Genomic DNA, 23,565 nt, shown 5'->3' with positions numbered 1-23,565 from the left:
TGTTTCTACACGTGTAAAGTGTTACTTGTATAATTTACTACATTCAGGAGGACATAGCAGGATCACAGTGTTTGTTCATGCTGCAGGTTAACTGCCTCGCTTCCCCTGATAAAAGTCACATCCATTCACTGGTTCTCACTGAGATGGGCCTTAGATGCTAGGGCTTTTGGATGGCCTTAATAGCACCAAAGTACCCAAGCATGACCTGGATGTCAGTGAGTTGCTGAGTTTTTTTTCCTCTCTCCATCCACCATCTGTTCTTTAGGTCAGGAGTATTCAACCATCAGCTGTGTGCCGCCTGCCTTGCCACCAGCCCTGACCAACAAAATGTCAAAGAGAACATACCCCAAATTAAAAAAAGACAAGGTCTCCAGAGTAGATAGTAACCCTGCTAAAGTTGAAGAGTTGTAATCACTGGTTAGGATCATCAATAGCTTTCAATAGTGAACCAAATGCAAGACAGTGAAGATCTTCAGCCAAAAATCCTTATCCTCAGCCTTCATTCCTGGGAAGAGAAGGATATACTCGGGAACCTCTGAGATGCTGTGATCACGACCATCTTCGAAAAAGGTGACAAGTCCAAAACAAAGCTTTTCACTGTACCTCGGTAAACGTGACAACAATGAACCTAAACTTGACCGTAAACAATGGTGGTCACATGACCATACTGGAAAATTGTGGAAATACTTTGGTGTCTCATGTGCAAGGAGAACCGAGCACAAAAACCACGTACTTTGTTCAACTTGCATGAAGTTCCCAATTTTTAATTACATTTAATTTATTTGGAATTGGATCACTTATTGGACTAAAACATGGCACTGCTGGAACATATAACAGGAATAGGTCTTAGCCCCCATGATATCCATGCCGAAAATGATGCCAAGATAAACTAGTCCCCTCTGCCTGCATGTGATCCATATCTCTCCATTCCCCACTATTTCAGTGCCGTGCAATACTCCTACTTGTAATGATGGAGAAGCAAGATAAATAGTCTGACTGCTCTCTCGATCATCTAACGATACGCCTCTAAACCGAACAGGGGGACATGGAAACATATAAATAGTTTCATCAAAAAACTTAAAGGTAAACGGTTAAATTAAGAATATAGCCGTACAATAGTAAGGCAATTAACAAAAGGAGAACAAAAAGGGATTTTTATACAACTGAAATTCACGAAATGTCTTTATTGTCATTCATATTTAAAATATGAAAATATAAAATTAACATCCTTGAATCTATATTTAAGGACAGTATTTGCAATTGCTTCCCATAAATAAGGAAAACTTGCTTTTTTAACAGCTAAGTGATTTTTGAGCATGATTGTTGACACTTAATTTCAGAATTCACTGTCACAAAGAGCTCAGTTGTTTTCTGAAATGCAAGTATGTGACACCATTTTCACTCTATTAAAAGAAAGCATGCAGGCTTATTTGCAAATCAGTAATCCAAGCCAAAATAAATGAAAGTATATTTATGTTTGCTGAAAAAACAAATCTGTCACCAATAGAAATCCATCCAAATTGTAAATCTTCAAATCAGCGGAAAGTTTGCATAATCTAAAAAAAAATATATTTTTTATGCATCACGATTGAACTTTTTGGCTTATTTTTTGTAAAAAAATGTCTTCACTTTCTCCCTTTGAGAAGGTCCGAGACTACGACTGTAAAACTCTGATAATCTGGCATTCTTGGGACGTTGGTGATGCTGGACTATCAGATTTTCTGGACTATTGGATGTTATGTGCATTATTACATTAAATTGTTTTAAATTCATTTGTTTTAAATGATACATTGTTTTATAAATGTGAATCTGGTGAGTTTAAAGAGAGGAAGGAGGAAATGGGGTTGCAATGATTGGAAGGGAGTATGAAAGTTCATAACTTCATAAATTATAGGAGCAGAATTAGGCCATTCGGCCAATCGAGTCTACCCCACCATACAAGCAAGGCTGATCTATCTTCCCCTCTCAGCCCCATTCTCCTGCCTTATCCCTATAACCCCTGATACCCTTACTAATCAAGAATCTGTCAATCTCCGCCTTAAAAATATCCATTGACTTGGCCTCCACAGGCATCTGTGGCAATAGATTCCACAGATTCACCACCCTCTAACTAAAGAAACTCCTCATCTCCTTTCTAAAGGCACGTCCTTTTATGCTGAGGCTATGGCCTCTGGTCCAAGACACACACTAGTGGAAACATCCTCTCCATATCCTCCAGGCCTATTACTATACTATTGTTTATCTCTTAGTACAATTGGAATTATGTATCACCACCATCATGTCAAAATAAGGTTAACCAAAATCAGATGGATCCTTTGACAATGATCTTATTCCAGACAAGTTTGATCAGGCGTTGGTGAGTTGGAAGGGGGCATTGGAAGTGGGGCCCAAGAGAGAGAAAAGAAAATGTCCATCACGTCAGCTCTTGCTGAAACCTTCCTTTGCTAATTTCCAATAATTATTCCAACCTCTCATTCAAACTTCCATGAAATTGAAGTCATCCAAAGTGTGGTGTGCTGTCCTAATTTGTACTGTCCAATTTGGTCATGATCCTTGTCTCTAGTGATCTATGGTGTAACAGTATTTAATTCTCACCATTGACTTCAAATCTGTTCATCGTCTTTCATCGTCTTTATCTTTGTAATCTTCTCCGTTGCAATAATCGAAGATCTTTGAAGTTCTCAATTTCTATCCTCTTGAATGATCCAAATGTAATCATTGTAGAACAAGCAGCCAAGTGTTCAGCAGACAAGGGTCCAATTACTGCAATTCCCTTCCTCCATCGTCATACCGTTTACATTTAAGATGCTCTCGTGCCAGATGCTGTTTGTACCATGCTTGGGAAATGCCTTGGGATGCTTTGTTACATGAAAAGTGCTATACAAATATGTTGTTTTTGTGGAATGTAAATGAACAGATTGCTTCTCAACTTCCAAGGAGAATAGAGTTTGGAAATAGATGCTGGATTATCCATTGCTTATTTTTACATTGTTGCAAAAAAATCAAAGTCAGCCCCAATCAGTCTTCCATTTAAAAAAAAGTTTGGATAAAAACATTTGGAGAGGATGTAGTAGATGTTTGGAATTTGGGCACAGAGCTTACTATTGTAGAATCCTCCCAATTCTATGCTCAAGCCTTATGGTGTACAACAAATTCACAAAATATACCTTTAACTACATAACATTATTCAGTCATGGCCTGGGAATGGGAAGGCTGGACTTTGATTTATCATCTCTGAGAATGCAGCAAGCCTTCAGTACTGCTGTAAACTGTCAGCACGTCCCACATGTAACAAAGTACAATTAAAAAGCTGACATTAAGATATTTAAATTTTGTAGATAACATTTTTGTGGTAGTGTCTCTACGAGCACAGCTGATACTACTGCTGCCTCACAGCTATCAAGACCCGGGTTTGATCCTGACCTCGGGTGCTGGTGGTGTGGAGTTTGCACGTTCTCCCTGTGACCTTGTGGGTTTCATCCGGGTACTCTGGTTTCCTCCCACATCCCAAAGGCATGGGGTTTGTTTGGCCTCTGTAAAATTGCCCCTGGTGTGAAGGGAGTGGATGCGAAAGCGGAATAACATAGAACTAATGTAAATGGGTAAATCAATAGTGGGCATGGACTTGGTGGGATGAGGGGCCTGTTTCCATGCTATATCTAAACTAAACTCTAAAAGTTGCTTATACAGAGGTGGTGAACCTTGAAACTCATGGGTACATTCATAACAGCTACATAATAATCTAGAAATGCTTACTTCTGATATTAACTTATACCTGTATAATACGAGGAATCGCTGCACTGCATCAATTTACCAATAATGAAAAGGGTAAGGAATATATTAAATGTTTATTTCCATCTCCTGATGACATTTGAAAGCCTGTTTAAATCAAATTTTATAATTGAGACCTTTTATAAGTGAAGTAGAAGTGACTTTCCTGATGGATGACAATATGCCATATTACAATAGGTTTCAAAAGAGGACGAGGAGAAAAATAAGGTATGGAATAGTTTACGGGATGTAACTGTCATTTGAAAACATTGAATTAAAATAGAATCATTAGCAAAATGGGTAAAAAAAACTAAATAATTGATTTACAATTGCAGTATGAAAAATTGTCAAAAATATTTATTTTCCAAGAATGATAGAAAATTGGTTTCCAATTTTATTTACCAGATAAACATCCAAAAAAACAATCCATGTATGATTATAAAGACACAAGACACTGCAGATGCTGGAATCTTGAGCAAAACACAAAGTTCTGGAAGAAGGGCCTGAAGAAGGGTCTTCATCCAAAACATCATCTGTCCATTCCCTCCGCAGATGCTGCCTGACGCAATGAGTTCTTCCAGCACTTTGAATTTTGCACATATGATTATACATCTGTGAAGGATGCCTCTTCTTTATGGTCCAAAGTGATCTGTTTGCAATATCATAGGAAACGGTAACTGGTAAGCTACCAGGTGTGTCAAATCTTGAATAACCAGACAAACCTTTCACTGAACAATACTTCGTTGAACGCTCCAGAATGGCAAACAAATCTTGTCATTTTTCTTCACACTCTCACCAGTGTCTTTGTCATTTTGAGCAGCTACTCACGATTGTGCTATTGCCACTTCTTTCATGCCATTCAACAAAGATCAACGGTATAGTAACGGCCATAATTATTATCCCAACAATGAGAAAAGGTTTAACCTGGAAAAAATAAAAGTTAAAAAACAAATTATTCTCCGTTTATCGAATAAAGAAAGCTATAGGTGATGTCAAACTGATGGCATTTAACTGAGATTTTTAGAAAGAGATGCCTAGAAATGTATCCCTGATCAGTTGTGGGAAAAGTGCTCATTTCGTCAGTTTCAGCAGCAAGTAAGTAAATGAGAGGAGGAGCAGTACAGGAGATTTGGAAAGTGACCATTAATGTCCGGGATTGACTGGTCCTCGTAATACTCAAAGGAAGGTATTAACGGATCTAAAGAAGGGTCTCGACCCAAAAGGTCACCCATCCCTCCTCTCCAGAGATGCTGCCTGTCCCGTTGAGTTACTCCAGCTTTTTGTGTCTATCTTAGGCATTAATGGAATGGCTTATGTTGAGGTGGTCACTGCTAAGGTACAGACAGTGAGTAGATGATTGTCCACAAGGAAAGAAAGTAGGCAGAGAGTGCAGCAATCCCCATTGAAAACAAGTGTAACTGTTTGCATGCTGTTAGAGGGGGTGCCAATTCAGAGGAAGGCCGCAACAGCAGTCAGGTCTGTGGCACCCAACCTGGATCTGAGGCACAGTGTGGTCGGGTAAATTCAAAGAGGGCTATAGTGAAAGGTGACTCATTAGTTAGGACAGGCAAGAAATTCTGTGGCAAACGGGACTCGTCACCCAGTCCTTCCCTCCAGATATGCTGCCTGTCCCGCTGAGTTACTCCAGCGTTTTGTATCTATCTCCAAGGTGACGTGTTGCCTCCTGGGTGCCATCTTGGAGAGGATGCAGAACATTCTCAAGGGGGAGGGTGAACAGCCAGAAGTCGTTGTGCACATTTCCACTACTTATGAAGGGCTGCAAAGTAAAACTTGGGAACTATAGACATGCAGTCCTAATATCTGTGGTAGGAAGGTTACTAGAGAGGATTCCAAGGGATAAGGTATACTTGCATTTGGAAAGACAGAGGTTGAATGGGGATACTCAGTATGGTTTTATGCATGGGAGATTGTGTCTCATGAATTTGATTGAGTTTTTGAAGAAGTAACCAAGAAGGCTGACGGGTGCAGGGCCAAAAACATAGTCTACATCGAATTCAGTGATTTGTAAGTTTGCAGATAGCACTAAAATAGGTGGCTAGTGATGATGGTTATTAAGGATTACAACATAATATTGAACAACTGGCAAGTGGGCAGGGGAAAAGTGAATGGAGTTCAATTCAGGTAAGTGTAAAGTGTTGGATTTTGGGAAGTCATACTAGGGCAGGACCCTCACAGTGTATGGTCGGGCCCTGGGAAGCATTGTAAAGCGGAAAAACCCAGGTGTGCAGGTACATACTTCCTTGATAGTGGTGTTACAGATAGATAGGGTGGTGGTTGAAGCTTTAGGCACATTGGCCTTCATCAGGGAATTGAGTATGGAAGTTGGGATGGTATGTTACATTTGTACAAGGTGTTGGTGAGGCCATACTTGGAGTATTGCTTTCAGCTTTGGTCACCCTGCTCTAGGAGAGATACCATTAAGCTGGAGAAAGTGCAGAGAAGATTTGCCAGAACTCAAGGGCCTGGGTTATAGGGAGAGGTTGGGCTGGCTAGGACTTTATCCCTTGGAGTGCAGGAGCATGAAGGGTGATCTTATAGATGTAGATACAACCATGAGGGAAATGAATTGAGTAAATGTACAGAGTCCATTCCTCAGAGTAGAGGAATCAAGAACTAGAGGTTTAAGGTGAGAAGGGAAAGATTTAATAAGAACATGAGGGGCAGCTTTTTCACAGAGAGGGTGGTCAGTAACTGCCAGAGGAAGCAGTTGAGACAATGGAATAACAACATTTAAAAGACATTTGGACAGTTATACGGATATGAAAGGATTAGTTGGATATGGGCCAAATTGGGGCAAATGGGACTAACGTAGAAGGGCATCTTGGTCGGCCTGGATATGTTGAGCTGAAGGACCTGTTTCCTTAATGACACCTGTATGACCCAATGACACTTGTAGCCATGGTTGATTGTCGGGTAGCTCAAATAATTAGCAGTGATGCCCCATTGCTGCTGTGACATGGGTTTGATCTTGATCTCGGATGCTGTCTGTGGCATGTGTGTGTTCTTGTTTCCTCCTTCATCCTCACAAAGTGATGGTAGTTAACCAGCTACTGTAAATTTCCACTCAGCATAGATAACTGGCAAATAAAAACAAAGTGGCATGGGAGGAAATAAGTCAAAGGGGTACAGGGAATTAAGGAGAGGTGCATAAAACTGTTAGGATTGCTCTGCTGGGAGACAGTGTGGACCCAATGGGTGAACGGTCTCCTTTGTCACACTAAGTAAGTAAACTCTCTGCCCTCTAAAGTTCAGTCCACAGAAGCCAATGCAATGAATCTTGGAAGCTGCATACAACATAGCGATGCCAGATAATGCTGTCAGCCAGGGATGGATTTCTAGACATTGCTGCTGTGAAATGCAAAGTTAAAATACACAGCTGTTTCATAATGCTGAACTGTGATTTTCACAATCACATACTGTGATTGTGAAAACTATTTAGATCACATACTGTGGTCTAAGTAACAATAGTTACCCGAGTGCTGAAAACTTGTGACAAAGGCAGAAATAAATTATCACAAACTAGATCACAGTGTTTAATGCATCAACTGTGGAAATGTTTTCTAAAAATATCGCACTCATGGACTGCATTTTCCAACCACTATCGCAACCTATCAGAAACATTTAGGCAGGTACTTGGATAGGGTATGTTTAGAGGGAAATAGGCCAAAAAAGGGTAGGTGGTACTAGTGTAGATGGGACATGTTGGACGGTGTGGGCAAGATGGGCTGTCGGGCCTGTTTCTACTCTGTATGACTCTATGACTCTATGGATGGTCTAAAGTATTGAGCAGCCAGTGAAGATCAGAGAAAATGGAACGACCACTTTCACACATCAAGCTTTCAAAAGCGGCAATGTTTCTGACGCTGATTATAGTCTGAATATTGGACTGGACACTTGGGATAACTCGCCAGCTCTTCTTCAAAGTCGTGCCACAGAATCGTGGGAGACCAAACAAAGCCTCGATTTAATATCTCATCTGAAATACGGCATCTTGGTCTAGAAGCATCAACTGAGATTTTCTGATCAAGACTCTGGACTATAGGGTGAGAGTGTGATGAACTGGACATAGTCAAGGCATTCACGAAGTGAAAAATGGAGTGCGGTGCCGGTACCTTTACTGCTCGGCAATGGAAGCAGCAGTGGCCAAATGTCAAGATAAAAATGAAATAGGAAGTCCAGTGAATAATCCTGAATGCTAAATTATGATACAGTGAAACGGGATATACAATGCAATGGGAATGAAAAGTTTAGGATAAATATTCATGCTGAAGGATCACAGCAGGCCATTTTGGTTAAAATTAATAATAATAGGGCAGCATGGTGGCGCAATGGTAGAGTTGCTGCCTTACAGAACCAGAGACCCGGGTTTGATGTTAACTGTGGGTGCTGTTTGCACGAAGTTTGTACGTTCTCACCGTGACCGCGTGGGTTTTCTCAGGGCGCTCCGGTTTCCTCTCACACTCCAAAGACGTACAGGTTTGTAGGTTAATTGGCTTGGGTAAAAATTGTAAATTGTCCCTAGTGTGTAGGATAGTGTTAGTGTACGAGGTAGTCGCTGATCTGCATGGACACGGCGGGGCCGAAAGGTCTGTTTCCACGCTGTATCTCTAAACTAAACTTATAAGATCTACTGTGAGCACAGCAGCATTTACATGTTCCTGCATGTCATCATATGTCTAACCTTGGCCCTGAATCACATCTCTAGCAGTGGCAGTAGATTTTGACAAAAATGCTTGGCAATTATTTATAATTTCTTTGTAAATGTGCATCACATCAAAACAAATCAAACAGGGATGGCTGAGTGGGCAAACTACACTTGTGGTTAAGGCGTGGAATTTAAACAAAGGGTTTTCCCTGCATAGGTTCACTGTATCAGCGCTGTATTTCTGAACTAAACTAAACACTGTGATTTTTTTTCTGAATGAACGATGTTGCAGAACAGGGATTCAGGTTCCCAAAAGCATTAGAAATAAGATTGCAAATGGTCTAGGCCATTGTAAAAGATCTCATGAAATACTGGGCTGGGCTTTAATGTCGAGGGATGACAAAATAAAACTTTCAGAAATAACAGAGGTTTTGACAAATCACAGTTACTGTCTGCAAGTTCGCTTCAAAGATTTGGAACGACAGAGGTGGCGCAGTGCAGAATCAGCAGCATGCCGTCACTAGTACAGCAATGGCATGAAAAATGGCGATGTCGTCATTAAAACACACGTGTGTCATGTTAGATTTGTGTATTTAAATCTCTCAACTGACACTTGAACCCCACGACCTTTGAAATCGGAGATGAGGGTCCCACCAAACAATTCATGTAAATTTGGTGTTTCATTTTACTTGTGATGGGCTCTTTTCCCTCTGCAACCATCTGGTTCTCAAGGCATAATAAGCAAGTCTGGAGGTCAGTGCGTCAAGCTGACGCAGGGCATGAAGAAGATAAATAAGCTGGGTCAAGGTCTTTGTCAATTTATAATCATCTTTTGCAGAAGGTGCACGCAAAAAGAGTGTTTTTATTTAAAAGTAATAAAAAATATGTCACCCTTCAACACAAAATTGGATTTTAACATCCACATTCAGAATTAATAAAATTGATTGAATGCATTATTAAAGGTACCTACACTTATTTTTGTCCATTTGCCTTGAGACTCGATCTTCACAAGTTTTAAGTACAACGAGGCAGGCAGAATGAAGATCAACATATTAGCAGCAGTGGAGCCTGGAACACAAAAATATGCGATGTGTTTGAAATTTGTGCGCAATAAAAATTAAATGGAGTTACAGAAAAGAATATTGTATACAGGAATATATTATATATTCCATATAGCCATATATTTGTACAGCAATAATATTGCAACCGACCTATGACAGCAAATACATCCTTTATCGTTGGAATGTATATTACCAACAGATCCACAACAATTAGAAGAACGACTGTGACTATAATGTGATGAATCCAGTTGAACTTCCCCTTAAACAACAACAGGACAATTGAAGATCGGACCTACATGAATAGAAATCATAAACATGTGCTTAGCAAATTTTACAGTTATTAATCACCACAGCACTAAAGCTACACACAAGCACACACACACTTAGACAGCATATTTCATTATTATTTTCAATGCGAATAGTTGAAGCAATTATAAAAACACGACAAGTTCATAAACTTGCTCAGGCGTACATACACACTCATACCATGTCAAGAACTACCAAATGTACAAATTGTCTTCCTCAGCAGTTCAGATCACTAAATATATACTTTAATCAAAAATTAGTCCCTATTCATGACTGTCCCTATTCATGCTGTTATTCATTGAACTGAACAACCTTAGTCTGACTCTTAGAACTCTTATAACTTAGAATGTGTTTCTGTTCGAATGCAAGGGGAAATCTTCAGATCAGAGGATCAAGCATCTATTGACTTCTGCAGCAAATTCCGCAAAACTAAATTGACTAACAGTTTCACAATTAATCATGAGTACTCACAGTGAACAGAAGGACAGGCACAGTCAGTATTACTGCTATAATTACAGCCAAACGAATGAGCAAAATAAGCTTGTCACGAGGATCATTGTAAGAGTGAAGCAGCTCTTCTTTAACGTTGCCTGTGTGAAGAAACAAAAATAATCAGAAGCTGTCTTTCAAGAGAGTTAGATTTAGCGCTTAGGGCTAACGGAATCAAGGGATATGGGGGAAAAAGCAGGAATGGGGTACTGATTTCGGATGATCAGCCATGATCATATTGAATGGCGGTGCTGGCTCGGAGGACCGAATGGCCTCCTCCTGCACCTATTTTCTATGTTTCTATGTTTACCATTGGCATTTGACTAATTTTAGCCTGAATCTCAAGCACGTTCTCTGTGCATTTTCCAAAGACCTGGAGGCATTATTCCCGATGCTGCCTCATGAAATGGAACTGGCAAGGGTGACACAGCCACAGCAAGTCAAACCACCCATGGACTATCATGAGAGCTCTTTGGCTGGTCATGTTGTTTGAAGGCTTTTTCCACTGACTGTTTATATTTTTGATCATTGGCGACATTTAGAAACAGTTCAAATACATATTAATAAATTACAGTTTCAAAAACAATCTTAAACATTTAGTCTTAGAAATTTAATTAAAAGCCTTAAAAATGAATGTAAATATAAAGGAAAAAGAAAACAATCATTTAGCTGCACTTAACCTTCCACTGAAGTTGAATGACTCCATTCAGATGAAAGGAGCCATATTAAATGTGGCAGCTTAAAGTGTTGTAAAACTGATGCACCACGCTCTCAGTGGATCTGGTCCCTCAGCTCAAGACACTCCAGGACACCACTCCTGGATGCAGCAGTGCAACAGAAGGTCAAATGCACTGACCTCCAGCTTGTTGCATTGGGAGCGAAAGCCCCGTACTCTCTGACCCAGGCAGCTTAGCTAGCCAGCCCCTTTGAAAATACTTGACCATGTTTCAAGTTCCCACTGTCATCTAAATTAATTACTGATTCGCCTTTACAAGAACAGTGCTTTTAGTTGAATTACAGATCTGACTCTTGAGGCATTCATGTGGGGATAGTGAAATATGTTCTGCCCAAAACTTTGGTTTGAAGATAAAAGGCCATTTTCTACTTGTAACATTTCCGCTTCAATGCATTGGCCTCCTCTAACCCTAGTGATGAGTGAGTCGTAGATGGAGGTCATCCCCAGGTTACGGCAAGGATCCCTTCCTGTGAAATGTTCATAACCCCAACAGTTTTCAACTCAGAAATGAGGGTGCGGACTGAGATAGACAATAGGTGCAGGAGGAGGCCATTCGGCCCTTAGAGCCAGCACTGCCATTCAATGTGATCATGGCTGATCATTCACAATCAGTACCCCGTTCCTGCCTTCTCCCCATACCCCCTGACTCCGCTGTCCTTAAGAACTCTATCTAGCTCTCTCTTGAATGCATTCAGAGAATTGGCTTCCACTGCCTTCTGAGGCAGAGAATTCCACAGATTTACAACTCTCTGACTGAAAAAGTTTTTCCTCATCTCCGTTCTAAGTTGCTACATGGCGACAGATGTTTACATCCCCCCAGCAGCGGGAATGTCCATATGCCAGATGCCCATCTGTCGTACTTAAGTTGGACGTTCGTAAACTGGGGAAGTCCTCATTACTTTGTATCTCTAATTCCAACTGCATAAGAACAATTACATCTGAAATCTAATGACTTGAGACTTAGACTTCTGAGATAATGCAGGGAAACAGGCCCTTCGGTGCACCGAGACCACGCCGACCAGCGATCCCCGTACACTAACAATATCCGACACACTAGGAACAATTTACAATTTTAACCGAAGCCGATTGCCCTACAAATCTACATGTCTTTGGAGTGTGGGAGGAAATCGGAGCACCCAGAGAAAACCCACATGGTCACAGGAAGAATGTACGAACTCCATACAGACGGCACCCAGTAGTCAGGATTGAACCCGGGAGTCTGGCACGGTAAGGTAGCAACTCTACCGCTGCATCACTGTGCCGCCCCAATGCTAAATCTAGTTTTCAATTGAGGTATTTGGTTTCAGATAACGACGCGAGTGATTATGGTCAAAATCTGCACAATTCATTACTTGAAAGATTGAATCATTCAACAAAATGAATGACTGCACAGTTTACTACGCTGTATTCTATCTGCCACTTCTTTGCCCACTCTCCCAACCTGTCCAAATCCTTCTGCAGACTTCCTGCCCCTCCACCTATTTTCAAACCTCGCCACAAAGCCATCAATTCGATAGATCCCTTCGATGGTGGGGAGGTCAGATCACACAAAAAGGCAATTCCAGTTAATATTGGCACGGTTGAACCTCATGAAGAACTCGATCTACACATCTCGTTGATTTACTTACATATATGTTCCTCTAACACTGACAGTCAGGTGGCCTGTGGTACATAATAGCAGTGCTGGTGATTACTCCTAATATTTACTACCTTACTAAACCTCATGAAATAGCAACAAGAAGTGGCAAAGCAAATTAAGATCTGGGTTTTGAACCTGCGAAAAGAAGGATTAAATATTCTTTGCACTTACCAAAGAACGTCAGATATCCAAAAATTGCTGTCAGTAGGTACATGGTAAACATCGACCAAAAGGAATAGAGTGAAACCAGTCGCATTTTCTTCCATGTGTGCCTGAAAGACAGATTGGTCAATTTGTACTCAAACTGACTGCAGCTGGAAAATATATACATGTAATATTTTTAAATGATTACACTTACTTCTTAAGTTCACTGTAAATGGGCAATACTGATGGATGGCACACAAAAGCAAAGGCCACAGTGGGCAATGCATAGACTGTCTGTGGAATAAATCAATAGTTCAGATACAATCAAATTTAATTTGTTTTATTCATCGGATGCGGCCAATGCTGGCCAGCATTTATTGCCCGACCCAAACTACCCCTGAATCAGGTTATTTGTTGGGCGATTTCAACGGGCAGTTAAAAGACAACTACAAAATAGTAATAAAAAGGAACTGGCAGATGCTGGTTTATACCAAAGATAGACACAAAATGCTGGAGTCACTCACTGGGTCAGGCAGCATCTCTGGAGAAAATGGATAAGTTTGTAAGTTCATAAGTCTTTGGAGCAGAAATAGGCCATTTGGCCCATCAAGTCTACTCTGCCATGCAATCGTGGCTGATCTATCTTTCCCTCTCAACCCCATTCTCCTGCCTTCACCCCATAACCTCTGACACCCCTGACAGCTGCCATTGTGGGTCGGGACCCTTCTTTCAGACTGATTGTTGTTGGGAGAGTGGGGGTGGGAGGGGGGGGGGGGGGGAGTAAAACTGGAAGCAAACAGAAAACAGGACATATTGGGTCGGCAATAGATGACCTCAGGCAAGGAGGTTATCTGTTGGCTAGAGACAGGTGTGAGCCTAAGAGGGGTACATATTGGCAATCTATGGAACTAGCTCCCCCAATTTTACTGGAGGAGGGAGGGAGGAGGGAGGTGTTTGTAGAAGTCACCTAAAATGAGAGAATTCAACGTTCATACCCAAAGTATGAGGTGCTGTTCCTCCAATTTGCGTGTGGCAAATGGACAAGACCCCCAAATTTGTACGACTGGAATCATTCTGAGAGTAGATTTGTCAGGTTTTTATTCCTATAGTTAAGAAAATGGAATTTCATGCCATACAATGATTTCATGGTCCTTTAGATGAAACCCCAACATTATTTTTCATTTCAAATTGATTTACATCACTGGTCAAAGGAAAGCATGTGTGCAAAATCAAGTTTGAAAGAGAAAGTTACATGAATGGAAGCAAATTACAGCATCTAGACTACACACAAAGCGCTGGAATATCTCAGCAGGTCAGGCAGCACCTGTGGAGGGCATGCACAGCCGACATTTTGGGTCGCAACCCTTCATCAGACTATTGTAAGGCCCAACCCATAATTTTGCCTGTCCATTCCCTCCAGATACTGGCTGACCTGCTGAGTTACTCCAGCACTTTGTGTTTTGCTCCGGATTCCAGCATTTGCAGTTCCTTGTGTCTACGCAACACATAGGCTATTATACTACACATTTATAACATGCAATGAAGGGCAAATGCCTACCCCTTGATAAAAACATTGTGAATGTAATACATTGAAAATGTATGAGTATTTCAGAAAAGCTGTTGGCACATAGAACAGACAATGAAACAGGCAGCAGGTAAGGAGAGAAACACAGTCTGAAGAAGGGTTCTTTCTCTCCAGAGATGCTGTCTGTCCCACTGAGTTACTCCAGCACTTTGTGTCTACCTTCGGTATAAGCCAGCATCTGCAGTTCCTTCCTACACATGTAACACAACCTCCGTTTCTCTGCTGAGTAGCTGGGAGTTGACAGCATTTTCCTTTTTTCATTTCAGATTTCCAGCATCAGCAGTTTTTATACATTTCCATTTACTTATGAAACATAGAGTTTGGTACCTTATTATTCCAGACTAAGTACTTGGCTGTGCACATGTCTGTGCAGTTTGAAGAATTAGCCGCTATGTAAGGACAAGGAATCTGGGTCTTTTTATAGATAACCTGAAATCAAGACAAGCGCATCACTCCGATTTGCAGTTCTCTCAAACATTTGCAAACATTGTTGTTCAACTATGTGTAAAAATTCACAGTTTTAATCCCCATTTATTTATTGTATGTATATGAGCAGGCATTTTGCCTAGAAATCGCGCACAATCCCAAAAAGGACAAAAGCATTTGGTTTTTTGTGAAGGCCAGTGGGTGATTTTTTAAAAATGGTTCTTCTTCTGAAGAGTCCTAAGTTGAAACATCACCCATCTACGTTCTCTAGCGATGCTGCTTGACTCGATGAGTTACTCCAGCACTTTTTGTCCTTAAGTGATTTATTTTTCTTGGTTTGCTGCATGAGTTGGCTTCTGTAAATTGTCCCTAGTGTATAGGATAGAACTAGTGTCCATGTGAGCGCTGGACAGCATGGATTCGGTGGGCTGAGGGGCCTGTTTCCACTCTGCATTTCTAAACTAAACTAAACTAATCTTTGAATTGTAAAACTACACCCCCTTGGAGGGAATTCTTCTGTGATATATTATTTCTAGTCCCTGGGTGTTTGTAGCTGTTGAAATTAAATGACCCATGAAATCTAAGGTTTCAAATGCACTTGATTTAGTCTTGCAAGCTGCTGCCGATCCCTTTACAGGTGTCCAAAGCAGTCCAGGTCTGGGGAAGGCTTAGGGCATGGTGCAGGGAATGGATGCTAGGGCTTTGGGGAGGCACAGGGTTGCAGGTCAGGAGTGTGAGGGCTTGGTGATGAGTGATGGACAACATTGTCAGGATGGAGCTCAGCCGCTGGTGATTCTCTGCTGTAAGGCCCGACACGTGCGGCATGGTGGCGCAGCGGTAGAGTTGCTGCATTACAATGCCAGAGACCAGGGTTCGATCCTGACTGCAGGTGCTGCCTGTGTGGATTTTTCACGTTCTACACACGGGGAACAGTTTACAGAAGCCGGTTCACTGATTAACCTGCACGTCTTTGGAATGTGCTCCGGTTTTCTCCCACATTCCAAAGACGTGCAGGTTAATCAGTTAACCGGCTTCTGTAAACTGTTCCCCGTGTGTAGGATTAGAACTAGTTTAGGGGGATCGCTGGTCGGAATGGATTTGGTGGGCAGAAGAGCCTGTTTCCATGCTGTATCTCTAAACTAAACTAGTCTGAAGAACTGTCTCGACCCATACAATCACCTATTCCTTTTCTCCAGAGATGCTGCCAGATCCACTGAGTTACTCCAGCAATGGAATAAACTAAACTAAACTAAGTTGTCCATCAGAAGTGGGATTCGAATTCGGGTGAAGGGAGAGGTTTTAGGTTGAGAGAAGGCACGGATGGTAATGAAGGGGTCTGGTCAGTTGTTGTGGGGCCGAGTGTCCAAAATGGTGATGCCAGACAGCTTGTTGGACTGGAAGTTTGGATGTGGAAAATTCGGTCAATGTATTGAGGCGTCCACAAGCAGGGTAAATACCAATCTAAGTGAGGACCCATCAGAGTGGTGTTCTCAGAGCTGGACATGGACTTGTTCTACGAGGCTTCCACAAAAATATCTGAAACAGGGCATTCGGGCCTCCACAAATGAAGATTTACAGATTGGTGTCACTGCCTGCACTGCATCTTAGTGCACGCTGCTGCACATGCACGGCTTCCTCCACGCAAGGGGTGGCACAGTGGTGCAGTGGTAGGCATGCTGCCTTAGTGTTGGAGACCCGGGTTCGATCCTGACTATGGATGCTGTCTATGTGGAGTTTCAAAGTTCTCCTTGGGAACGCGTGGGTTTCCTCCGGGTGCTCCGGTTTTCTCCCACATTCCAAAGACGTGGGGGTTTGTAGGTTAATTGGCTTTTGCAAATTGCCCCTGTGTAGTGTCCGGGTGATTGTTGGATGACATGGACCTGGTGGGCTGAAGGGCCTGTTTCTATGCTGTTTCTCTAAACTAAACTAAGCTAAATTCTTGTGCATCAGATGCATGGAGGCCCAAAACATAAAATCATGGTCTTCCTTTAACCTGCTTGAAGATCCTTATTCTCAAGTTACATTTTACTTTATATGGAAAGTAAATCACAAAATGCAGAAAAAATGATTATCCACTTGATTTTATCCCACCATACAACGAGGCTTAGATTTATTGCAATGCACATGGTTTGACTCAAAGATACATGAAGAATACTTACTACAATCAGAAAGAAGGTCATACAGAAAAGCGAAAATCCGCTGGTGTATCCAAGGTATCCTATAAAAGGAATGATTAAACTATTACCTTGAATATTGATGCCTATTCCTTCAGCAGGATAAACCAGAATCATTTACCTGAGTCCTTCACAACATAATGTCCTTTCCAAAATATTCATTGCTTTTAAAGAAAACTAAGATTACATTTATGAAGAAATTGCAAGAGGTTTTTGAAATCATTGAAAATACCTCCCTCCCTACAACCTAATTTAGTTTAGTTTAGAGATACAGCGTGGAAACAGGCCCTTCAGCCCACTGAGTCCACGCTGACCAACGATCCCTGTACACTAACACAATCCTACACACCAGGGACAATTTACATTTTTTACCGAAGCCCTTGTGTTCTTTTTTCTGGCCCTTGTGTTCGGTGTCTTAAGTTGGTGTTCAGTGGTTGAGTCATCCATTAGTAGAACACATCAAGTCAAAACAGAAGGAGACAGGGAGAAAAAAAAAGTCCTGGCTGATTTCAGAAGGAAATGAAAATGAAATGAAACAGTGAGTTCAGATTGGGAGAGTCAGCCAAAATGTTCACATCAAAAAAATCACGAACACAGTTTCGATTCATTCGATTTCCCCACAGTGCAATCACAGTGCAATGAGACGATTGCGGCATTATTATACTTTATTAACATGGCGGCACGGTGGTGCAGCGGTAGAGTTGCTGCCTTACAGCACCAGAGATCCTAACCATGACTGGTGTCTGTATGGAGTTTGTACGTTCTCCTCATGACTGCGTGGGTTTTCTCTGGGTGCTCAAAAGACTTACAGGTTTGTAGGTTAATTGGCTTCGGTAAAAATTGTGTTTTCCCCAGTGTGTAGGATAGTGCCAGTGTATGGGGATCGCTAGTCAGCGCAGACTAGGTGGGCTAAAAGGCATGTTTACATGCTGTATCTCTAAACTAAACTAAACTGAAAATACTATGATAATCTACAGGATCTTGAGAACTGCACATTATGCTCAATAACATTTCTGTGTGATCATGTAAATCCATTTTTATGTGACACCTCATCTGAAAGGTAGCCCTGAACAAATAAGCCCTCTCAGTATTGCACCTCTGTGTCTACGGATCAAAATTAGAGTGAAACATGAGCACACAGAAGCCTGATTCATAGTAAAAGTGTTACCAAGAAGTAGGCTGGCGATTTATTTTAGGAAGAGGAGGAGGTGGGGATTTCCACACTTAGATCAGAAAGATAACTCGGCACTGATGGAAAGTGTGTCTTTACTGCAATAGCACAGTCACAATGATATGAACAGCAATGCAAAAAAGACAAGGAGGTCTGTCCATACAGCTCCCAAAGTTAATAATCTGTTCTGCCCATGCCATAAAGGAAATTAATACCTAAGTTGTCACCAGAACAGCAATTCATTAAAATCTAACGACAATGAATTAAGTTCCATTTACACTTCCAGAGAAGGGGTTTGAAGAATAAAGGAAAGAAATACAGTTAACAAAAACGATAAAAAAATATTAAAACATTCTAAAATAAAGAATATTGCTATCATTTGCTGAGAGTGCTCTGGATTCACTCTTATTTAAGTTTTGCTGGCTGCTATTTTCCTGTGTTTTCAATCTTTTAATAGCATGTTTACTCAACATTTTGCTCATTACTTGTCACCAAATTCAGTTGATGATTTTTTTCGTCATACTTAACACAATAACATAAACACTTCCTCTTTCAGTTCCTCGGCAGCGAGGTGCACTACCTTGTTTGCCACTTGCTCTCGTGGGGAAGTGAATCTTCCGCTAGGTTTTAGCAAGCAGTTAGTGGTGCAGTGAGGTGCATACCCAAGGAATACACCTGGAATGGGGCCAAGATCTCACCCACACCTGGTTGCTCATATCAATTGAAGAATGTTCATCAAATTGTTCTCTCCTTGAGATTTAATAAGTTGTATTAGAAATCACTTCAAGTAGATACAAGGCTAGATGTGCTCCTGACGCTATTTTAGTGAAACAGCATGGAAACAGGCCCTTCGGCCCACCGTCCATGCCCGACCATCGTTCACCCCATACACTAGTCCTACGTTATCCCACTTTTGCATCCGACACACTAGAGGGAATTTACAGAAGCCAATTAACCTACAAACTTGCACGTCTTTGGGATGTGGGAGGAAACCTGAGCACCCGGAGGAACCCACGCAGTCACGGGAAGAATATAGAGACTCCACACATACTCCACCCGTAGTCGGGATCAATTCTGGGTCTCTGGCACTGTGAGGCAACAGGTCACCCATTGGTTCAGCAAACTAGAAGCGTGAACACCCAGTCTTATTTTTACCATCTCTGGCATCTTGAGGTAGAACATAGAACAGTAAAGCACAGGAATGGGCCTTTCAGCCCACAGTATTTGTGCCAAACATGATGCCAGGTTAAACTGATATCATCTGCCTGTACATTATCCATATTTCTCTATTCCATGCACTTCCATGTGCCTATCTAAAAGCCTCTTACATTATATATACATATTAAAATATATATTGCTTTAAGGACATTTGATACCAACCTAAGTTCTTGAAAAGACACAAAGGTAAGATGATGACCAAAGTCACAAGTGGAACAAGGTACGTGCTGTTTAAGTACCAGACTCTGGAAAGAAACGAGAAATGTGCGTTATTATCTGCACTGAAAAAAATGTTTCACAACCGAGAAAACAACTGTAACCCTCTATTATTTGGAACAGTGAACAGTTGGTAGCTAGTGAGAGCAAAAAATAAACAGTTGGAAGAACTCAATGAGTTGAGGGGGAGACCTCATTGCAACTTACCAAATAGTGAAAGACCTGGATAGAGTGGATGTGGAGACAATAAACAATAGACAATAGGTGCAGGAGTAGGCCATTCAGCCCTTCGAGCCAGCACCGCCATTCAATGCAATCATGGCTGATCACTCTCGATCAGTACCCCGTTCCTGCCTTCTCCCCATACCCTCTCACTCCGCTATCCTTAAGAGCTCTATCCAGCTCTCTCTTGAAAGCATTCAACGAACTGGCCTCCACTGCCTTCTGAGGCAGAGAATTCCACACCTTCACCACTCTCTGACTGAAAAAGTTCTTCCTCATCTCCGTTCTAAATGGCCTACCCCTTATTCTTAAACTGTGGCCCCTTGTTCTGGACTCCCCCAACATTGGGAACATGTTTCCTGCCTCTAATGTGTCCAATCCCCTAATTATCTTATACGTTTCAATAAGATCCCCCCTCATCCTTCTAAATTCCAGTGTATACAAGCCTAATTGCTCCAGCCTTTCAACATACGACAGTCCCGCCATTCCGGGAATCAACCTAGTGAACCTACGCTGCACGCCCTCAATAGCAAGAATATCCTTCCTCAAATTTGGAGACCAAAACTGCACACAGTACTCCAGGTGCGGTCTCACCAGGGCCCGGTACAACTGTAGAAGGACCTCTTTGCTCCTATACTCAACTCCTCTTGTTACGAAGGCCAACATTCCATTGGCTTTCTTCACTGCCTGCTGTACCTGCATGCTTCCTTTCAGTGACTGATGCACTAGGACACCCAGATCTCATTGAACATCCCCTCTTCCTAACTTGACACCATTCAGATAATAATCTGCCTTTCTATTCTTACTTCCAAAGTGAATAACCTCACACCTATCTACATTAAACTGCATCTGCCATGTATCCGCCCACTCACACAACCTGTCCAAGTCACCCTGCAGCCTTATTGCATCTTCCTCACAATTCACACTACCCCCCAGCTTAGTATCATCTGCAAATTTGCTAATGGTACTTTTAATCCCTTCATCTAAGTCATTAATGTATATCGTAAATAGCTGGGGTCCCAGCACCGAACCTTGCGGTACCCCACTGGTCACTGCCTGCCATTCCGAAAGGGACCCATTTATCCCCACTCTTTGCTTTCTGTCTGTCAACCAATTTTCTGTCCATGTCAGTACCCTACCCCCAATACCATGTGCTCTAATTTTGCCCACTAATCTCCTATGTTTGCACTAGAGGGAGAGTTTAGAACCGGAGGGTACAGCCTCAGAATAAAAGGATGTACCTTTAGAAATGAGATGAGGAGGTTTTTCTTTAGTCAGAGGATGGTGAATCTGTGGAATCCATTGCCACAGACGGCAGTGGAGGCCATGTCATTGGGTAATTTTAAGGCAGAGATTGACAGGTACTTGATTGGTAAGTGTGTCAGGGGTTATGGGTAGAAGGCAGGAGAATGGGGTTGAGAGGGAAAGATAGATCAGCCATGATTGAATGGTGGAGTTGACTGAGTGGGCCAAATGGCCTACTTCTGCTCCTATGACTGATGAACTTATGAATGGGTCAAGCAACATCTGTGGAGGCAATGAGATCATGGATGTTGTGGGATGTGACCCTGCATCAGGAATGAAAGTGTGGAGGAAAGGTGGCCAATATCTTGAAGTGAAGGTTATGAGTCTAGGTAACGAGGGAGTGCTTTGCAGAGCACCTGTCGTCTGTCTGCAATAACCATCTTGAGCTTCCTACACCAACCTTCTCCACTGTCATGGTGAGGCTAAACACAAGCAGCACAACATATTCGGCTGGGTACCCTACAACCTAACGGTGTGGCCATTGGATTCTCCAATTTTAGGTAACTCCCTCTACTGTGTTCCCTTTCCACGCCCAGCAGCCTACACAGGTTTTCTCTCCCTTTATTCACCTTTTCTTTGTCTCCATCCTTCCCTTCCCAACTTCACCATATAGTTCCACCTGTCTTTTTTTTTCTTTTCTAACATTTCCACCTAACCCCTATGAACATTTGTTTCAACACTAGTCCCTTCTTCTTCAATACCTGGGTCCATCTGCCCATCATTGCTCCCTGCAACAACCCCCCCCCCCCTCCACACACTCTGATTCATCCTGTTCAACCTCGCATGTACCAAACAATGTCTCACTCCTCTTCTTTCTGCTACTTACTGATTATCTTTCCTCAACATTCTCAGTTCTGATGGAGGGTCAGGACCCCAAACATTGACTCTTCCTTCCTTTGTCTACACAGATGCTGCTTGACCCACTGAGTTCTTCCAGCGTTATTTTTGCTCAAGCATCCACAAACCCTTGTGGCTTGTGATAGCTAGTTCATCCTTTAACTATGTTCATAGGTTGTTCAAATTAATGATCACATTCCCGAGTATGAATAAGGAAAAGTCCGCTTCTGTGTGAAAGGTAACTTGATGATCCTGAATTGGCTCAAGAAGTGGAGGTGAGATCTTTATTAAGGCAGCATAGTTGTGATTCAGGATGCAGTCTCAGTGAAAGCAGATTCAGTGGGTAACATTCAAAAAGATTTTGATAAGCACCTGGAGGGGAAACAATTACAAACTGGATGAATTGAAGACCTTCAACAGAGCTGACACAGGCATAACTGACTGAATGGGTTTCTTCTGAGCTGCAATGTTCTACGATTCAACAATGGCGGATGATGGGAATTCTCTGCCACAAAACCCTTCCTGAAGCAGGATTTATAAATCATTTTATAAAAGAGTTGTGCATTTGGCTCAAAATGAAGAATGAGCAAGAGGGTGGGATTAAATCTCACATGTGGCTCACACGTGGTTTAGTGTGCAACAATAAAAATGACATTGATGTATTTAAAAGATAAGTTTTGAAATAGTTTTGAAATATCAGACTAGTATTTTCCTCCACAGAAAAAAAAATTCTACCCCTATCACTTTATTACAAGACATGAGGAAGATGAATTTCTTTAGTTAAAAGATCCTTACAACATGCCAATAATCATGTTTTAATATGTTAATTACATTGCCAAAATATGTTCTGCAGTGGAAGCTCCATAATGATTTGAACAATCTGGATTCTTGTCCGTTTTCATACAGACTTTAGAAATTCTCAATATTATGGACAAATATTTTCCCAATATATTTATACTTACTCAGAATCTGCTTGGTACATAAAGGACTCGATGACATGTGGTAGTTGATTCTTGACAATTAGTAAATAACTCAAGATGGCTAAAATAAAAGGAAGATCAAATGAATGTATTCTTTCTTTTCTTCTGCACAAATATATTGACCTTCCTTTAAGATTGACACTCAGTGTGAAGTGTTTTCTGACTGTAGAATTGTGCAGATTATCACAGGAGTGTTTTCAGCAAAGTGTGACCAAATCATAATTATGGGAGATTAAGTGTGACATTAACAGGAAAGGCACGTACATGTTCCATTCTGCTCATTACAGACACTCAACAACCAGTAGAACAAACAAAAATAACTGTTAGTTTCATCGAAACCCATTTTCAAGATTGCATCAAAATAAATTGAGGTTTTAATTCATTATTTAATTTAGTGCATATTTTGATATTTGTTAGAAATGTATTGTAAATCATAAAGGAATGTTTTAGAAAATATCATTCATTATCACTTAAGTCACTTTATTCTTATTTATTATTTCTCTCTTACTTATTCACTCTTCTTATTGTCCTATCATAAGCAGTCATGCTTTTGACAACCTGGACTCTAAACACAACCAGTGAACTGAACATTAATTTTGTACTTGAAAAAGTAACATTT

The 23,565-nt window shown here is 41.4% G+C and overlaps 1 protein-coding gene across 1 annotated transcript in view; it reads right to left on the bottom strand.

The window, feature by feature from the left end:
- Positions 1–4,176: 4,176 nt before the first annotated feature.
- The window catches only part of LOC144603425 (sodium-coupled neutral amino acid symporter 1-like), a 45,127-nt gene continuing 25,738 nt past the window's right edge, over positions 4,177–23,565 (bottom strand). Inside the window, exons 7-16 of the mRNA XM_078416623.1 lie at positions 22,929–23,007; positions 19,549–19,631; positions 16,983–17,041; positions 14,725–14,826; positions 13,027–13,106; positions 12,840–12,940; positions 10,276–10,394; positions 9,649–9,790; positions 9,408–9,505; positions 4,177–4,695 (exon numbers count right to left, since the gene is read on the bottom strand). Of these exons, the coding sequence (XP_078272749.1) occupies positions 4,579–4,695; positions 9,408–9,505; positions 9,649–9,790; positions 10,276–10,394; positions 12,840–12,940; positions 13,027–13,106; positions 14,725–14,826; positions 16,983–17,041; positions 19,549–19,631; positions 22,929–23,007 (980 nt within the window). The 3' untranslated portion in view covers positions 4,177–4,578. The remainder of the gene's footprint in view (positions 4,696–9,407; positions 9,506–9,648; positions 9,791–10,275; positions 10,395–12,839; positions 12,941–13,026; positions 13,107–14,724; positions 14,827–16,982; positions 17,042–19,548; positions 19,632–22,928; positions 23,008–23,565) is intronic.

The sequence above is a fragment of the Rhinoraja longicauda genome, chromosome 20 (assembly GCF_053455715.1).
Source record: "Rhinoraja longicauda isolate Sanriku21f chromosome 20, sRhiLon1.1, whole genome shotgun sequence".
Taxonomy (NCBI): domain Eukaryota; kingdom Metazoa; phylum Chordata; class Chondrichthyes; order Rajiformes; family Arhynchobatidae; genus Rhinoraja; species Rhinoraja longicauda.
This window is presented reverse-complemented; position numbering and strand designations above follow the sequence as displayed.